Raw genomic sequence first — 15,630 nt, 5'->3', positions numbered from 1 at the left:
GGGCTGCTTGGAGGAAATTAACATAGATTGGTACAGAGGATGGGAATGATGTTAGGAAATTTTGTAAGAAATTATAATAGCATTGTGGTAATGTAGCAAAATATACTTATTTTAAAGAGATGTATACAGAAATGTTTTGGGATGGAATGCCACGATCTCAGTAGTGTCAATAATTCAGTAAAAAATTGAAGTAGGTATGGCAACATGTTAATCATTATTACATCTGGGTGATGGATAGATCTTGTTCTTCTACACATCAATATATTGGATTTTTTTTTTTTTTTAAGGCAATGCAACCCTTAGTTGACCTCACAGATTACAAGGACCTCGTCAGCTTACAATCCCTTATTTTTTTATTTTATTTTATTTTATTTTTTTACGCCTATAGCACCTAGTCTTCCCAGGTGGTCTCCCATCCAAGTACTAACCAGGCCCGACCCTGCTTAGCTTCTGAGATCAGGCTTGTTCAGGGTGGCATGACCATAGTCTGAATTTTTAAATAATAAAACAATCTATGGTGTCACTTGCGAAAAAAATTCTCCTTGCACAGCTCTTCTGAGAAATCTATCCAGAGTATAAAGAATGTGCACCGTGTACAGGTGTGCCATGATTTATGGGGTGGGTGTGTAAATGCATGGGTGTGCTGGAAAGGCTTGGCTGTTCACAGGTCAGGATGGTGATGCCAGCTTGGGGTGGGGGGACTGTATACATACAGGTGTGGCTGATGACAGCGATGTTCCCATGTCGGTTTGTGGGACATAACTTTGAAGGGGCAGGCTATGCAGATGAGGATTGGGCACATGGAACAATGCGGGGAGGTCTTTCTCGCCAGAAATCATCCCTCCCGACATGTCCAGGCACCTACAGTTGTATTAGGAAGACATTCCTTTTGGTACTGAAGGCTTTTTAGTACAAGTAAAAGGCAAATACCAGAGGTGGGGTGCCTACCTGGATTTATCACTGAATGGCTTAGTGACTAGCTTGCTGACATGAGCTGACAGCTAGATGGATGCCCGGAGCAGGGTTGCAGGGTGCCAGCACCTGATGGAGCAGGCACAGGATGGGGGCAGGGTGGGTACTATTGGCAAATGTTGGTTTTCTGTCTAGTCATGATCTGGCTTCTAGTGTTTGCTCCCCGCTCTGTAGACTCACTGAAGCTCACTCGTTTGAAGGAGCGGCGTGTGCGTGCGTGCGTGCGTGTGTGTGTGCGTGTGTGTGTGTGTGTGTGTGTGTATGCGTGCATTCGGGGGTGGGAGTCGTGGTCTCCTCTGTACCTGACAGCTTCTCCATGAGGGCACTGAGCTCCGTCTCGATCTCGCGGTGCATGGAGTCGTTGGTGACGGCCAGGACCCACACCAGCAGGTTGGTGGCCAGGGTCAGCATCAGGCCACATCTGGAGAAAATGCCACGCTCTGCCCACACAGCCTAGCCGGCTCCCTGGGTGCTTATCACTGCCTTTGGGGTGACTGCTCTCTCCCCAAACCAGATCCCATCTCACATTAGGACTTTAGGTAGACCTAGGGGCCACCTGAGACCATTCCCAGACTAAGCCGCAGCCCCAGGCAAGCTGTGGGGGGCAGGCAAGCTGTGGGGGGCAGGCAGCAGAGGGGACAGGAAGCCCCGGCAGTTGTTACAGGGAGGGAAGACGCCCCCACCTTACCTAGTGACGTTGGTCTGGATCTGAGCACAGTCCTTACAGTGTTTCCAGAGCACCCAAGTCTGCAGGGGACAGGGCCTTGAGCCGGAGGCAGGGGGGTGAGGGTGGACCGTGGAGTGCGCGCCCCAGCTGCTTGTGTGTATTTACAATGGAAGGGACAGTAAGGAAGCCTGAGTTGGAATCCTGGCTCTACTGTTTCCTCGCTGTGTGGCTCTGGGCCAGTGGTCAGATATCTCTGAGCCTCAGTCTCCTCAGCACTAAAATGGGACTGAAATGCCGGCCTCTCAGAGGATGCCCACTTATCGTGGAAATAAAAAAGATGATGTAAATGGACCTCCGTGCCTGGTGCAGAACAGGCAGTCAGGAGGGAGCTGGATGTGCATGGTTAAGAGCAGCTCTGTATATCTAAGGGTGTATGTAGGTTTAGATATGCGAGTAGGTGCAGGCAGATGTATTTATAGGTGTCTGCATTTCAGTGACATGGTGTGTGCTGGTGCAGGTATACACAGGTGAGTGTGGACGTGGGTGAACAGAGACAGGCATTTATGGGGGGCTTTGGCATGTGTACAAACTCTGAGCCACGTAGGCATTTGCCTGTCGGGCTGTTCCCAGGCATAGGCTGGGGCGTGAGTGCGTGTGGCCTGTTACCTGGACGCCGATGAAGATGATCTCCACGGCAGGGAAGATGAGCTCCAGCTGCGACTTGCAGTGGCTGTGGCTCAAGTCGTAGCCCACGCGGAAGCCGTTGAGGCAGATGGTGAACACGCCGAAGAGCAGCAGGGAGCCTGGCGGGCCGGCGGCCATTGGCACTTGGCGGAATGGCCCTCCCTCCCCACCACCCTGCATCCGCCCAGCCCCCACACTCACCCCGCACCCAGATGGGTCCTGCATGAGGGTCCCTGTAGAGCACGGCGTGTGGCCGGCGGGAGGTGCCGGTCCTGTAGTAGAGGAGCCAGAGGAGGGACAGGGCCCTCAGCACCGCCAGCAGGATCCACACGTCACCCAGCGTGACTGCCACGTTGTTGAAGATCATGCTGCAGATGAAGGCTCCTCCCAGGAACACCACGTTGAGGGCCAGGAGCCCCGAGAAGAGCTGCCCTGCCTTCTGGGCCTGCCGGTCCCGCCGCAGCAGCAGTGAGAAGTGCCGGGCCAGCCAGGACTTCTGCTGGGGCGAGGCGGGGGTGCCCAGGTCCTGGGCCCGCACGTCCACTTGGTTCTCCTTGGCTGCTCCAGTCCCTTGTGCTTCTAGAGAGGCCACAGGTGGAGCCTCAGCAGGGGCTGGGGAGGGAGAAAGGATACTGGTTGGCTGCTGGCTGTCCTGGGTTCAGTTCCACGTCTGCCCCTAACGGCTGTGTGACCAAGGCAAACTACGCAACTTCTCTGGTCAGAAATAAAGGCAGCCGCCCATCTGCATTATGGCACCCACGGAGGTTTCAACAGAGCGGGGGATATGGAAACCCTTGTGCTCCACGTGGACACAGAGATCGCTTCCACTCGTTCGGGGACCACCTGCCCTGCACCCCACGCTTCCTGCCTCAGTGCCTGATTCTAAGATGAAGTCATAATGTCTGTCAAGGGAGTCAGGGGCACTTGCATAGTTCCTGACCACTGGGAGCTTTCCAGGGCTGTGACTTATCACTACCATAAGGCAGTTTGTGCTCTGCTGACTTCGGGGAAGAATCTCACTCCTGAGTGAAAGGCCAAGGTGCCCGCCCTTGCTCCGACTCTGGTCGGTGGGTGATGGTTGCCTGGTGTGGGCCTGTTGGGAAAGAATGCTGTGACCGGAAATAAGAGCTGATTGTGGGGACGTATGGGTCTGGAAGATAACTGCCAGACTCTCCAGAGGAATTTCTTCTGGGAGAGGAAGGAGGGCTCTAAGAGTGGGAGTGGTTTAATGCTCTAGCTTTAAAAATCATATTACATATGCAATTAAAATTAATTTTAAAGATGGGGGAAGGTGCTGAGATTAATTTGCAATGCCTGCCACAAGCATAGGGCAGGTTGGGATCAGCACGGATGCCATGCCCTTGACTTTGACAGAACTGGCTTCCACCTGCACCATTTCCCTCTGACTCCTGGATGTCCTATGAATGCCCAGCCCAACGTGGGGAATGCCATCCATGACCCTTCTCTACTTTGAATGTCCCCTGCTACTTCCTCACCATCTCCTGAGCTTTCATGTAGGTCAGCCTCTTTGTCACCCCTCTCTTGGACCCACATTTAGGTCACTTCATACCTGTAGCTCAGGGCCTTTGCCTGGAGTCCAGCGTACTCCTCCCGCGGGTCTTTGTGTACTCATTCCTCATGGCACTGAGCTGTACTAGAGAGGGGGACACCTTGCTGGTGCTGGGGACTCTCCTGATGGGGAGACTTCTCCTAGGCTGACTCAAGTGGCTCCCCTGCCCCCTGCCATCCCAGGTGCCCTCCTCTGGTCCTGCTGCTGCTCTCGAATCCCTGGTGCTCTGGGCTCAAGGTTCTTAAGTGCTCACCCTCTCCATTCTCCAGGCTGCAGGAGGCCTGCTTCCTAAGCTTACTGTTTCATCAAGTGGCATCTCTATCCCCACATCACCTGGCAGGGAACGAGCATCCTCCTTGCCTCTAGTCCAGGGCCCCCTCCTCTCTTCCTGGACAGATCTCCCTGCCCACTGTGCCTCTCCCCTACTGTGAGCCCTGCAAAGGTGACCAGTTGCCCTCAGTACAAAGTCCAAACTGACTAGCATGACCTCTTAAAATGAAACGAGGCAGTATGTGTACAGTATGTGTTTGGAGTGCAGAAAGTGCTCAAGGCAGGGCAGCTGCTGTTGCTTCCTGGTCTGTCCTCGACTTACATCTCCAGCACTGTCTTGAGACCCCACTTGTCCACGGGCTGTGCCATCCTGCTGCAGTCCCCAGAATGCCTCTGCTTCTGCTCGCCTCCCTATCTGCCCACACCTGACCCTTTGCCCATAATGCCAAACCCCTTGTCCCTTGGCTGACTGCAGCTTGTCCTTTAGTACTCAGAAGAGCCCTACATCCTCTAAGTGGACTTCCCCTGAACCGCTATGCCAAGGCTGGATTGGGCTCCCCGTGTTGGTACCCTCACCAAGATCCATGCTTATTGCCGGAGCATTGCCTCTCATGCTGTTTTAACCTGTTTCTCCCTTTGACTTCCAAACTTCAGAAGCTTCACACTTTCCCACTATGTAACCGTTTTAGACCCTCATTTCATTTGGCTCTAAAATGTAGGCTCCGGAGCCCCCTATTTTCCCACGTGCAATTTGCTCAATATTTATACCTTCTACTATTCTCTCCTGGGACAAATAGAATAATAAAACTTGGTCCTCTTTAAGGGTCTACAAATAATTTTCTCCCTCCATTTCTTAGTCCTCCCTGTCATTCTTGTTCTGTTCTGCACCCTCCCTGTCCAGCCCCCTTGTCACACTCCAGGCATTTGGCCCCCCGCCATGTGCGTCCAGGCCCAGCCGGAGGGCTCCACATTTCTCGTGTGGTCTCCTGCCTTTCGCCATCACCCCTGGAGCCTACTGTTCTTTCTGTCTCATCCGCTACCCTCCACTGTGGCTCTAACCCATCCTTACCACCCACCTTAAGTGCTTCTCCTGGGAAGCCTTCTCCCTCTGCCCAAGCATCTGTTGAAAGTGGGTGTGCACTGTCTGGTGAGGTGCTGTGGGTGTGGCTGGCTCCCTTCAAGACCAGGCACCCCTTCAAGTCAGAGGCCAGGTCCTGCTTAACTCGGACACCCCAAACCTGGCACAACATGACAATCAATCAGTGTTTGTCAACTGACTCTGGCATTTTCCGGGGGAACTTTCAGCACCAAAGCTGTGGACAGAGACCCTTCCCATTGAAACTTCCATTCTGGCCCAGTAGAGGAGACTTTCCAGATGATCTTTATCTTTCCTCCTAGGCTCCCCCGCCCAGGTTGAGCAAGCTGAGGCTCACAGGGACACCTCCCTGCTCCCTTCCTCCCAAGCTCTGACTGCTTCGCCTCGCCTTTCCCATATTATTCTCCCTCATTTCCCCAAGGTAGGACAGCCTAATAATTAAGAGTTCAGTTTCTAACACCTACTACATGCGTGATCTTGGACAAGCTACTAAGACTGTCTGTGCCTTGGATTTCTCATCTGTAAAGCAGATATACGACTATGGAATAGTACTCAGTGTACTATTAGATGTTCAATAGAGATTTCTTGAACGAATACATGAAGGAATTATTGCATAATACCTACCTCATAGGGGTTTTATCAAAGTTAAGTGATTTAATTTATGTACATGTAGGTCAGCGTCTGGCACACAGAAATCTCTCACTCAGTGTTAGCTATTTGTACATTTTCTTCCAGCTCTTTCGCAGCCCTGGAGGGACTGGAAGGGTCGGGTTTTTGCTTGGACTGCAAATCTGAAAGGAACACTGGAGGATAAGGTTCCAGGTCCTCTCCGTCCAGGATCCTCGCCCTGAAGTCACCGCCCCCCCACCTGTGGGGGGGTGTCAACGCTCTAGCGGCCGCTAGAGGGAGCCCTCGAAATGTCGGATTCGGTCCACGCGGGGGAGAGTGACGCGGTGGGGGGCACACCGGGGTCCACGGTAGAGGACGAGGGCTCCCGAACCGACGAGAAGGAACCCGCCGTCCCCCGGCACGCCCTTCGGCGCAACGCCAGTCCAAGGGAAGGCCTGCACAACTGGTTTGTGGGTCGTGTTTAGAGGCAGATGATGAAAGGCTGGGAGCCGTCGGGGCGCGGCGCCCCCTTCCCCCGCCCTCCCAGAAGCGCGGGGCCCGATCCGGAGGACGCAGCTGAGCGCGGGCCAGGAGCTTCGAGATTTCTTTCCAACCCGCTCGGGGGACTGCGAGGCCCGGGGCGGCCACTACACGTATGCCTCGGACCCGGCGTGCTGGCAGCCCTAACCCCACACCCCTTTTCCAGCCGTCGGGGTGTTTCTCTTCTTCCCGGCCCCGGCGCCCCCTTTCGGCTGTGCTCGCCCATCCGCGGAAAGCAGGAGGGAGCCGAGCCGGATTTGGGGTGGCGGGTAGAGAGGAGCCGGCACTCGGGTCGCCAGTGTCTGGCCTCCCCCAGTCACCCCGCCCTCACGTCCCAATCCCTGCAGCCCCGAGTCCCTGAAACCCGCTTTGAGGGTGGAGTGGGTGTAAGCGTCAAGGTGGGCTCTCACCCGGATGTTCCACCTGCGGTCCGGGGGCGCAGCCGCGAGCCTTACCTGAGACCTGGGCGGGCATCGCTGTCGGCTGACAACCGACTGCTGGGGCAGCACCGGCCGTCGGTCGAGGAGAGGCCCCAGCGCCTGGACCGATGTCCCCGACGCCCTCCCTCCGCAGGACTGCGCAGCCGCCGCTCCGGCTCCGCGCCCCATCGATTTTTCTGTTGACTTTGGGGCTCTCATTAATCCTTCCTTAATTACTCTGCCGGGGGCTCCGGCCGGGACGGAGCAGCCAATTGCGAGGCGGCTAGACGAGCGGGCGGGGCCGGGGGCGGTGCAGGAGCGCAGCTCAGGGTCAGGGGACCAGCGACCGGCGCCTCCGGGGTGAGGTGGGAAGGGGTGCAGTGTCCTTCGGACGAAGTAAAGGCCTTGCGAGATTCAGGCCTCAGTTTCCTCTGGCAGCCAAGCAGGGAATGGAAGCCTCAGGTCTGCGGTCGCCTTTTCCTGTGCCCCACTCAGCGCCAGGTCGGGCGGTGGCTGCCCCGCGTGTTCCAGCTCCCTCTCAGTTTCTAAGTCAAACAGTGAACTTGGGGCAGAAGAGACCCCATTCAGATAGGGCAGGAAGTGGGTAGGGTGGGCAGCTGCCGCCTTCGGCCCTCCCGGGCTCCTCCTGCGTCTCTGAGATCCTCCCATGTCATTGTGCCAGCCCCCGAGCCCTAGTGCTGCTGCTCCCAAGTTCTCCTCCCACCCCGGCCCCACCTCAGTCCCCACCCTGGCCTGTCTCTCCTTCACCTGACTCTGCCCGCCACCCATTCTGCCTCTTCTAGCTGTTGAGCTGCCTTTTCTATCACTTTCTTTTCCATCTGATGTTTCAGTCTCGTTGCTGAGTCCATCTCTATACCTTTTGTAGAGGGGTCTCAGGGACCGCCGGGGTCGGCGGGTGGTGGGGAAGATGAGGCCCAAGGGATGAGGATCTGCATCCCTAACTCCTCTTAAACTAGAACAGCCCCGTTTATGTTATAAACTCGGATTCTTGGAATATTTTATTTGCGGGGGGAAAAAAAAAGGTTCTGCTGTTTGAAAATTATTATGCTGAGTAGAAAGGCTCTGGCTCTCTTGAGCTGTGTGACTCGGGCACGTCACTTTCCCTCCGTGGGCCTCCGTTTCTGTCTTTGTAAAGTGGTAGTTGGACTAGGTCAGCCCTTCCTAACCTTTCCTGTGTCATGGAACACATAAAAAATGTATATGTCACTTGAGGATAAAGGGAAGAGGAAGGTGGCAGCTTGGGTACTTTGCCCAGCTCCTCCCAGCCACCCAGGCATTAGTCTGTAACTGGTTTGGAACTCAGACTTGGCTCACCCACTGAAAAGCTCGAGACCTGAAAATCTCCAGGGGCCCTTCCAGTTGCCACCCCCGAGATCCTCTTTTGTGATCATCTTAGATGGTGAGGCTGAGACAGGAAGTGGGGGACAGGGACAAACTGCAGGTTTATTGGTTCTCAGCTCCAGGCAGCAGCACCGGCCAGGTCACAGGGCTGGGATTAGGGGTGGAGCTGGAGCCACCGACACTTCCAGATCCTGCCTGGTCCTAGAAATGCTGCAGGGAGTGGCCTCCCTTTCCCATAGCCCCATGCTCCAGTGTCATCCTGGGGTGGATGGGCATGGCCTGATTGTGATTTAAAAACACATGCCGGAAAATAAAACTTTTGTGAAAATGCCACTCTGGGGCCAGAAGGAAAAGGATGGGAATGAGGCACGCTGACTGCCAGCCTGGGGTTCATTCTCAAGGGGCTCTGGGTGGGTGCATGAGCCGAGTCCCCTGCCTCTCCGCATCTCTTTTAGGGGCTTCAGGACAGCACGTAGACCTCCAGCAGGCTGGAGACGGCGTGCATGCGGTAGAAGATGCCGAAAGGCAGGCAGATGTTGACGATGGCCGCCCAGAGGGAATAGCCGTAGAAGTCCACCTCCACCTTGTTGCTGAAATGAGGGCGGGCCCCGAAGGCGGGCATGATCCACAGCTGCGGGAGAGAGGGCACATCAGGGCCTGGCGCAGACTGGGCTTTGCTGCAGGTCTCAGCCCTCTAATTTGGTGGACGGCAAGGGCTGGGCGTTGCTGAGTGGGGTCCCCTGCATTTTGGGCAGGGACTGGCACTCACTAAGGAGTTCAGGAAATGTGTCCAACCGAATTTGTCAATCTCCAGGCCAGGGCTACCCCCGTGATCGCATCTTCTAGCCTCCGTACGGCCCACGTGTGGGATGGGGAAAGGACACTAGGCTTCAACAGATGACGTGAGAGTTTGGTACAAATGGCTAAATCAGCAGCTCTCTCCTCGTAAGATATATGTAGGGTGGTGGCAGAATCACACAGGCCCAGGGCGGGGGCTTCAGGACCCAGTGGAAGGGTACCCCACCCCAGCCCGCTATGAGGTCTGGGAAGAGGTTGAAGCTAGAATCTTGCTCGTCTCTGGATGTGAATTCAAAAGGTTCTGGTGTGGAGTATGCGGCCCCATCCTCCTCGCCCCTAATTAACTGCATCCCTGGGCACATCACAGCTCCTCTCTGAGCCTGTTTGTGTTCTATACAACAGGGGACCCCGACCCCCAGGCCACAGACCGATCCATGGCCTGTTAGGAACTGGGCTGCGCAGCAGCAGGTGAGTGGCAGGCGAGTGAGCTTGAAGCTTCTTCTCTATTTGCAGACGCTCCCCAGCACTAGCATCACCGCCTCAGCTCCGCCTCAGATCACGGGGCATTAGATTCTCAGAGGAGCGCTGGTCCCTGGTGCCAAAAAGGTTGGGGACCGCTGCATACAATAAAGAATTTGGAGAGGGTACGTGGAGCAAAAACAGGCTCCCCAAAGGTGACTTCCACCCTGTGGGTAGGGTGGGCGGGAGGTGAAGGCAGAGCCAGCTGTAGAGCTGGCTCAGGATATGAAGTTTTGCACCTTATTGCTTCCACTGGTAGGTCAGAGATTGCTATCACTTTTTTTTTTTTTTTTTACAGGCCACCTGTAGGGTGGGCAATATGTACAGTGGGGACTTCACCAACAAAGTGCCTCAGGGTGGATGGTCAGTGTATTTCATGTATACGACACTGGGGTGAAATTCTCTTTGGAGATGTGTTTTGTATTAGATATACATACCCACATGAGGCTGTTTCTATAGTATGAGTATTTTTCTATTGGAGCTTATAGCTAAAAGAACTGGTTTTATATCGAGCGAAATTTCTTTGGAGGTGTTTTCTCTCTCTGGCATGTACTCCCGTGGGTACATGTTCCTGTATTACAGATTTCCTCCTGGGGATTATATCTATACTGGGACGTTTCTCTGTTGGGTTGTGGTTACATTAGGAGCGTTTCTCCATTGGGGTGCACCTCCGTGAAGAGCATGTCCATCCATGGCATATATTTGTGTTGGGTGAAGTCTGCTGCTATACAGAGGCGTTCTTTTAGCCGGGGGCTTGGCTGAATCACTGGGGAGGGGGCAGCTGTTGTGGGTGCCCCCCTTCTCGGCCAGCCCGCCACTGTACTCTGCTAACCGCTCACACTTACACTGGTCTCTGCTACTTCCTGACGCTGCTCCAATTATTCTAAGAAGCAGGCTGGTCACAAGTTCCCAGGAGCAGTCACACCTCCCAGCTGGGGGTGAGGGCCCCCGCCCTCCACATCAGTTCTCACGGCTCCCTCTCACCTCCGCCCAGCCCCCATGTCAGCCTTCCCCGGGACCCCTTTAGCTCCGGCTGCTGCCGAGATGCCAGTACATTGGGGTTTCAGTCTCTGTGTGCCCTGAGATGCTGTTTGCCTGGGGGCTGCATCTGATCCTCTCTGAGCCTACTCTTTCTCTAGAGAGCCGTAAGATTCTCCAGTAGGCTGGAGACAAGACAGAGAAGGCCAAGGGAAGAAACCCAAAAGAGCCTCCTGGCCTTCTTTTCGGCCCAGCCCACCCCCAGGCCCCCAGTTACTCACGATGATGTTGCATAAGAGAAGAAACAGAGAAATATCTTTCAGGCACCGGCTTCTCCAGTGGCCTCTGGAAGTCACGATGATGGCCACTGCTTCCTGAGGGCCTGCGGGGCTGGGTCCAACTAGCCGAGGGGCGGGCGGACAGGAGGGCAAGGTGTGGAGGGCATCCAGGTTGGCAAAGGTGAGGCTGGGCTCCTTGGGAGGGCTTCTGTGAGGCTCAGCCCCCGGCGGGCCCCGGTGGAGGCTCTCGATGATGAACACATTCTGGAAGGTGTGCTGGGCAATCATGAGCAGAGCATGGGCCAGGTTGAGCCCCCCGAGCAGGTCCCTGGGCATGCCCACCACCACAGCCACGATAGAGTAGTAGGAGATGGCATACTGGCCCAGGGCGGCACCCATCAGCAGGGCCACGTCCAGGGTTCGCGTGGGGTTCTTATGGTGATCCATGGCCCGGCGGTCAAAACGGTAGATGATCGAGCCGCTCAGGCTGACCAAGGTCATGAGCCCCAGACACACAATGTTGAAACTGTAGTAGATGACCAGGGCCTGCTGCATGTGGCCCCCCTCTCCACTCACTTGGACCTCATAGATGATGAAGACGGCCAGCCCCACCACAAGGAGCATCAGGCCCAGGATCGGGCCGGCAAAGAATGTCTCCCGGAAGAGGCCGACCTGGGATGGAGTGTGGCCGTGGCCACGGGTAGAGGAGGCCAGCAGCCTGCCCACGTTCTTCCACATGACGTAGAGCATGGTGGAGGCGAAGAGGCTGTACTCGATGTTGAAGGGGTACAGGTAGAAGTAACCCTGCTGGAAGATCTGGCAGATGGCCGTGGCGCAGGGGCAGTCTCCTCCAAGCCCGCTGGCCACGCGCTCCGCTGTGGGGAGAGGGGCACAGAGCCACACTGCCCTCCCGCCTTCCTGGACACGCCCGCTCCCAAGCGCTTCACCCCGGGACCGTGACCTTTGTGAGGGCAGGGTCTCCATCTGCCACATTCACCACCGTATCCCGCACGCCTACACAGGCACATTCATTCTTGCCATAGTATTTACTGAGCACCCACTGTGTGCCAGGGACTGTGGGACACATCAGTAAACAATAGCCAGTGCTCAATAATAACAATAAGAATAGTAATAATAAAACTGAGCCTCAGAACTGTCACTTTATCCCATTCTATTCTTTCAGGAAAACACTGCCAATCGGTCCCCACCAGCAATGACCCCCGGCTCCCCGAGATAGGCGAGGTTCTGGTCCTGATAGGTGGCCCTCCCGGGAACCTCTCCAGTTCCAGCTTCCTCTAAGCTCCCCGCAGCATCTGACTCAGCCCGGAAAGCAAGCCGCTGTGCCGGGGTCTGGACCACAACCTCCCATTACTTCTGTTCACACCGCACCGCGAGGAGTCTAGTCCGGCGCCCGGACTGCGCTTCGTAGAGTGTCTTGGGCCCTGGCAAACATCTCTGTTGATCTCCAGAACTATCCCAGCTGGTTTTACAGACGGAGAAACTGAGGCCCCCCTGAGGTACAGTGGCTTGTGATGGCAGAGCTAACTCAAGCGATCTGACTCTGAACCCCGGGATGGGTAGCTCTCCAGTGTGCCTCTCTGCACCCACGCAGCCCCTGCGGTTCAGTTGGCTGCCTGCCCAGGTTGGTTTTAACCATCCTCAGGAACCCTCTGTGCGTGAAAGGTAGCCCTTTGTCTGTCCTGCTGGGCTGGGGTCTCCCGGAGGGCTGGGCCTGTGCTTTTCATTCCCAGACACTCCCGTACTGGGTGTGTGCATGTGTCTTCAGGCGAAGTTCAGATGGACTTAGTCATCTAGTCTGGTCCTGAGGAGGGGGCGCCAGAGAAGTCCAAAGAACTAGGACCAGGGGACTGGGGACCCCGTTCTTCCTTGGTATAGCTTATTGGTTAAAAGCAAAAATGGATCTGAACACTGATTCTCCAACCTTAAGCTCTGTGACCTTGGGCAAGCTACATAACCTTGCTATGCCTTAATTTCTTCACCTGTAAAATGGGCATAATAATATGACCCATCCCACAGGGAAGTTGTGAGGATTAAGTAAGATAGAGGGTTTAAGACACTTAGCACAGCGTCTGACATATAGAGCTCAGTAGATTGTCACCATCGTCACTGTGATTATTATTTTTAGCTTCTTGCCGGGCTCTCTGTCTGACCCCATGGTTCCGCCACTGAGCCTCCCTGCCTCCCTTCCCCTCTCTCCAGTCCGATCACCCTTGGCCTTTTGTCCTGGAGCCCAAAACCCTTCATCAGTGGAATTGAGACCTAGACAACGGGGCCAAGGCTGCACCCCCCAGGATGAGAAGGTGCCCCTGATGCTCCCCTTCCTGAGTCACCTACACCTATATGCCAGAGTCAGAGCCCGGAGCAGGAGGGGGCACTCCTCTCTTGTGAGGACACGGGAGACCGACTCTACAAGTGCACGAAGCGCCCAGCCCGAGGCCTGGGAGTCCCCGGGCCAGGGTTCCCTGAAGTGGGCACTCACGGTCGGGAGCAAGGCGGGAGTGGCTGGCGTTGCTGTGGGAGTGTGCCTGGTGCACGGATTCATCCACCACGGCTGCCATCCAGATGGCCAGGTTGGTGGTGAGTGTGAACATGAGGCCACACCTGTTGGGGGAGGGAGAGCAGAGAGGCCGGTCAGAGTCTTTGGCTCATTCTGGGTCCCTGGCGAGGTGGAGAGAGGGCTGGTGGGCTACACTGGGAGACGGTGTCGAGAAACGAGAAAAAAGTCAGGCCCCTGTGTGAACAGGAAGCTGAGTTTGGAGGGAGCACAGCCTGGCGGAGATGCCACCCGAGAGAGGGCCGGGGGCTGTCCTGAGACTCAGGCCAGTGCCGTTCCTTCTCCTAGAAGAAAGGATGTATGGTGCACTACACAACCCATCCCACCAAAGCGAACATGTACACACACACACACACATCACAGTGCATGGTGATGAAAATCAGGCTGACAAAGCCAGGGGGCTTTGGTTGAAACCCACCCGAGGGGCGAAAAGAGGCCCCAGGCCCCAGGTTGGAAAACCCTCATCTCTCATGCAAGGTGAGTGCTGGCACCCTCAGCATGGCCACCAAGCTGTGGACCGGGCACTCACCGAGTCAGATCCAGGTGGATGTGAATACAGTCTTTAGCAGAGACCCAGAGAAAGTAAGTCTGTGTTGAGAGAGTGATGAGGTCATTTTCTGGGCGGGACAAACAGATCAACTCCAGAGTGCCCATGTCCACACCCAGCATTAAGTTCCCTCTACCTCAAGCACCTTCATACTGAGTTATAAAGTTTATTTCAGCTTTGTGAAATGAGGTCAGGAGCTTTCTCTCTCTTCTAGGGAACAGTCCATATAAAATAGCACTCTACTCTTTACCTATTTGCATAATGTCATCTGTAAAACTCTCTGATCTTGCTGTTTGTGTTTTGCAGGATGGAGGTCAAGTAGAGTTTTGACTGTCTGCTTATGTGTTTCTGGGAGCAAGGCCAGCCTCAGGCTAGGTCTTGTCCAAGGTAGAAAGAATCTCTGGTGACTTCTCACCTCCCCTTGGCAACATCCTCTGCCCCATGCTCATCCTCTGTTGCCCTGCAAATCCTCACTCTCACCTAGCTGCCAACAAATCCTTGCTACGTGGGGGTATCTGTATTTTCATTTTACCTGAGTATTCCTCAAACCCATAAAATGTAAAAGACTAAAACCATATAAATGCCCATAAATGTGTTGAATTGTGGAAACCGGCCACAGAGGAAGGGAAGGGAACCACGCATGTGGTCATTCTGGTCACGATCCAGGGTGGGGCCTATTTCGGTCCCATGTAAGACCAGTCCTGCCTCAGCTCAGTCAGAAGATCTTTCAAAGAGCTGTTTATGCAATCTCTTTCTCTCTTTCTCTCTCTCTCTCTCCCCCCACCCCCATATATTTGAACTTTTTTGAAAAACCTCAGGTACAGAATACCTTATTTCCTAAACGAATACAAAATATAGGGGACATGGCTGAGGCCAAACTGGCCATGCCCACAGAAGGACCAGGGGCTGAGACCGATGCCTCCTATGGGCACCCAAGGAGATCAGGCCAGGTTCTAGGAGATGGGGTGGCTGCCACAACTCACACCTCTTATATTAACTAGACCCTCCCCCAGACTCCAGGCACTGCTCAGGTTGAAATGAAATCACAGGGCCTCTAAGTAGGCACCCACATTTGGATATTACGTCGTTGCCAAGTACTTCCGGATGTATGGGCTCGTATGGTCCCCGCTACACACCTATCGCCAGCTTATGTGATTGCTCAGGGTAGAAAAGAAGTGGAGCTCAGGTGTCCTGACCCCAGGCCAGGTGTTGGCTCCTTTCTACCACATTCAGGACACTCCTCCCACCCACCCACCTGGATGATGACAAACACGGCCTGGGTGAGAGGGTGTAGGATCTTGATGGCCGACTGGCACTCAAAGAAACTGGAGTAGTAGCCGGTCTTGAAGACATCCATGACCAGAGTGCACATCCCAAACAGCACCAGCCCACCTGGGAATGGGGGGCGGGGTAGGTCAGAGAAGCAGGGAGAAGGCTCATAGATCTGAGGCTGGATGGCTAGATGAGTGGTTGGTTGGATGGATGGGTGGACGGATGGATGGATGGATGGATGGATGGATGGATGGACGGGTGGACAGGTGGAGAGATAGATAGATAGGTGTATAGGTGAGTAGATGGACTGAAGGATGAATGGGTGGATGGAAGGATGAGTGTATAATTGAGTGAGTGGACGGATGTCCCACCGAGCCCTCATCTCTTTGGGGCTGCATAGATAAGGGAAAGGGCCCTAGATGGGGCCTTTCAGCTGCGGCTGTCACGTTTTCTGCTCTTCAGCAGAGGCTTTTC

The 15,630-nt window shown here is 54.9% G+C and overlaps 2 protein-coding genes and 1 pseudogene across 2 annotated transcripts in view; all 3 read right to left on the bottom strand.

Moving 5' to 3' along the window:
* OTOP3 (otopetrin 3) overlaps nt 1-4,532 on the bottom strand; it is a 9,317-nt gene extending 4,785 nt beyond the window's left edge. Inside the window, exons 1-5 of the mRNA XM_011362061.1 lie at nt 4,486-4,532; nt 2,525-2,970; nt 2,306-2,442; nt 1,661-1,719; nt 1,275-1,393 (exon numbers count right to left, since the gene is read on the bottom strand). Coding sequence (XP_011360363.1) covers nt 1,275-1,393; nt 1,661-1,719; nt 2,306-2,442; nt 2,525-2,970; nt 4,486-4,532 — 808 coding nt within the window. The remainder of the gene's footprint in view (nt 1-1,274; nt 1,394-1,660; nt 1,720-2,305; nt 2,443-2,524; nt 2,971-4,485) is intronic.
* Nucleotides 380-488, bottom strand: LOC111741076 (annotated as a pseudogene).
* Nucleotides 4,533-8,649: 4,117 nt separating the features above from the next.
* OTOP2 (otopetrin 2) overlaps nt 8,650-15,630 on the bottom strand; it is an 8,047-nt gene continuing 1,066 nt past the window's right edge. Inside the window, exons 2-6 of the mRNA XM_011361907.1 lie at nt 15,140-15,276; nt 13,867-13,925; nt 13,263-13,384; nt 10,766-11,637; nt 8,650-8,820 (exon numbers count right to left, since the gene is read on the bottom strand). Coding sequence (XP_011360209.1) covers nt 8,650-8,820; nt 10,766-11,637; nt 13,263-13,384; nt 13,867-13,925; nt 15,140-15,276 — 1,361 coding nt within the window. The remainder of the gene's footprint in view (nt 8,821-10,765; nt 11,638-13,262; nt 13,385-13,866; nt 13,926-15,139; nt 15,277-15,630) is intronic.

Source organism: Pteropus vampyrus, unplaced genomic scaffold (assembly GCF_000151845.1).
Source record: "Pteropus vampyrus isolate Shadow unplaced genomic scaffold, Pvam_2.0 Scaffold72, whole genome shotgun sequence".
Classification (NCBI taxonomy): Eukaryota; Metazoa; Chordata; class Mammalia; order Chiroptera; family Pteropodidae; genus Pteropus; species Pteropus vampyrus.
This window is presented reverse-complemented; position numbering and strand designations above follow the sequence as displayed.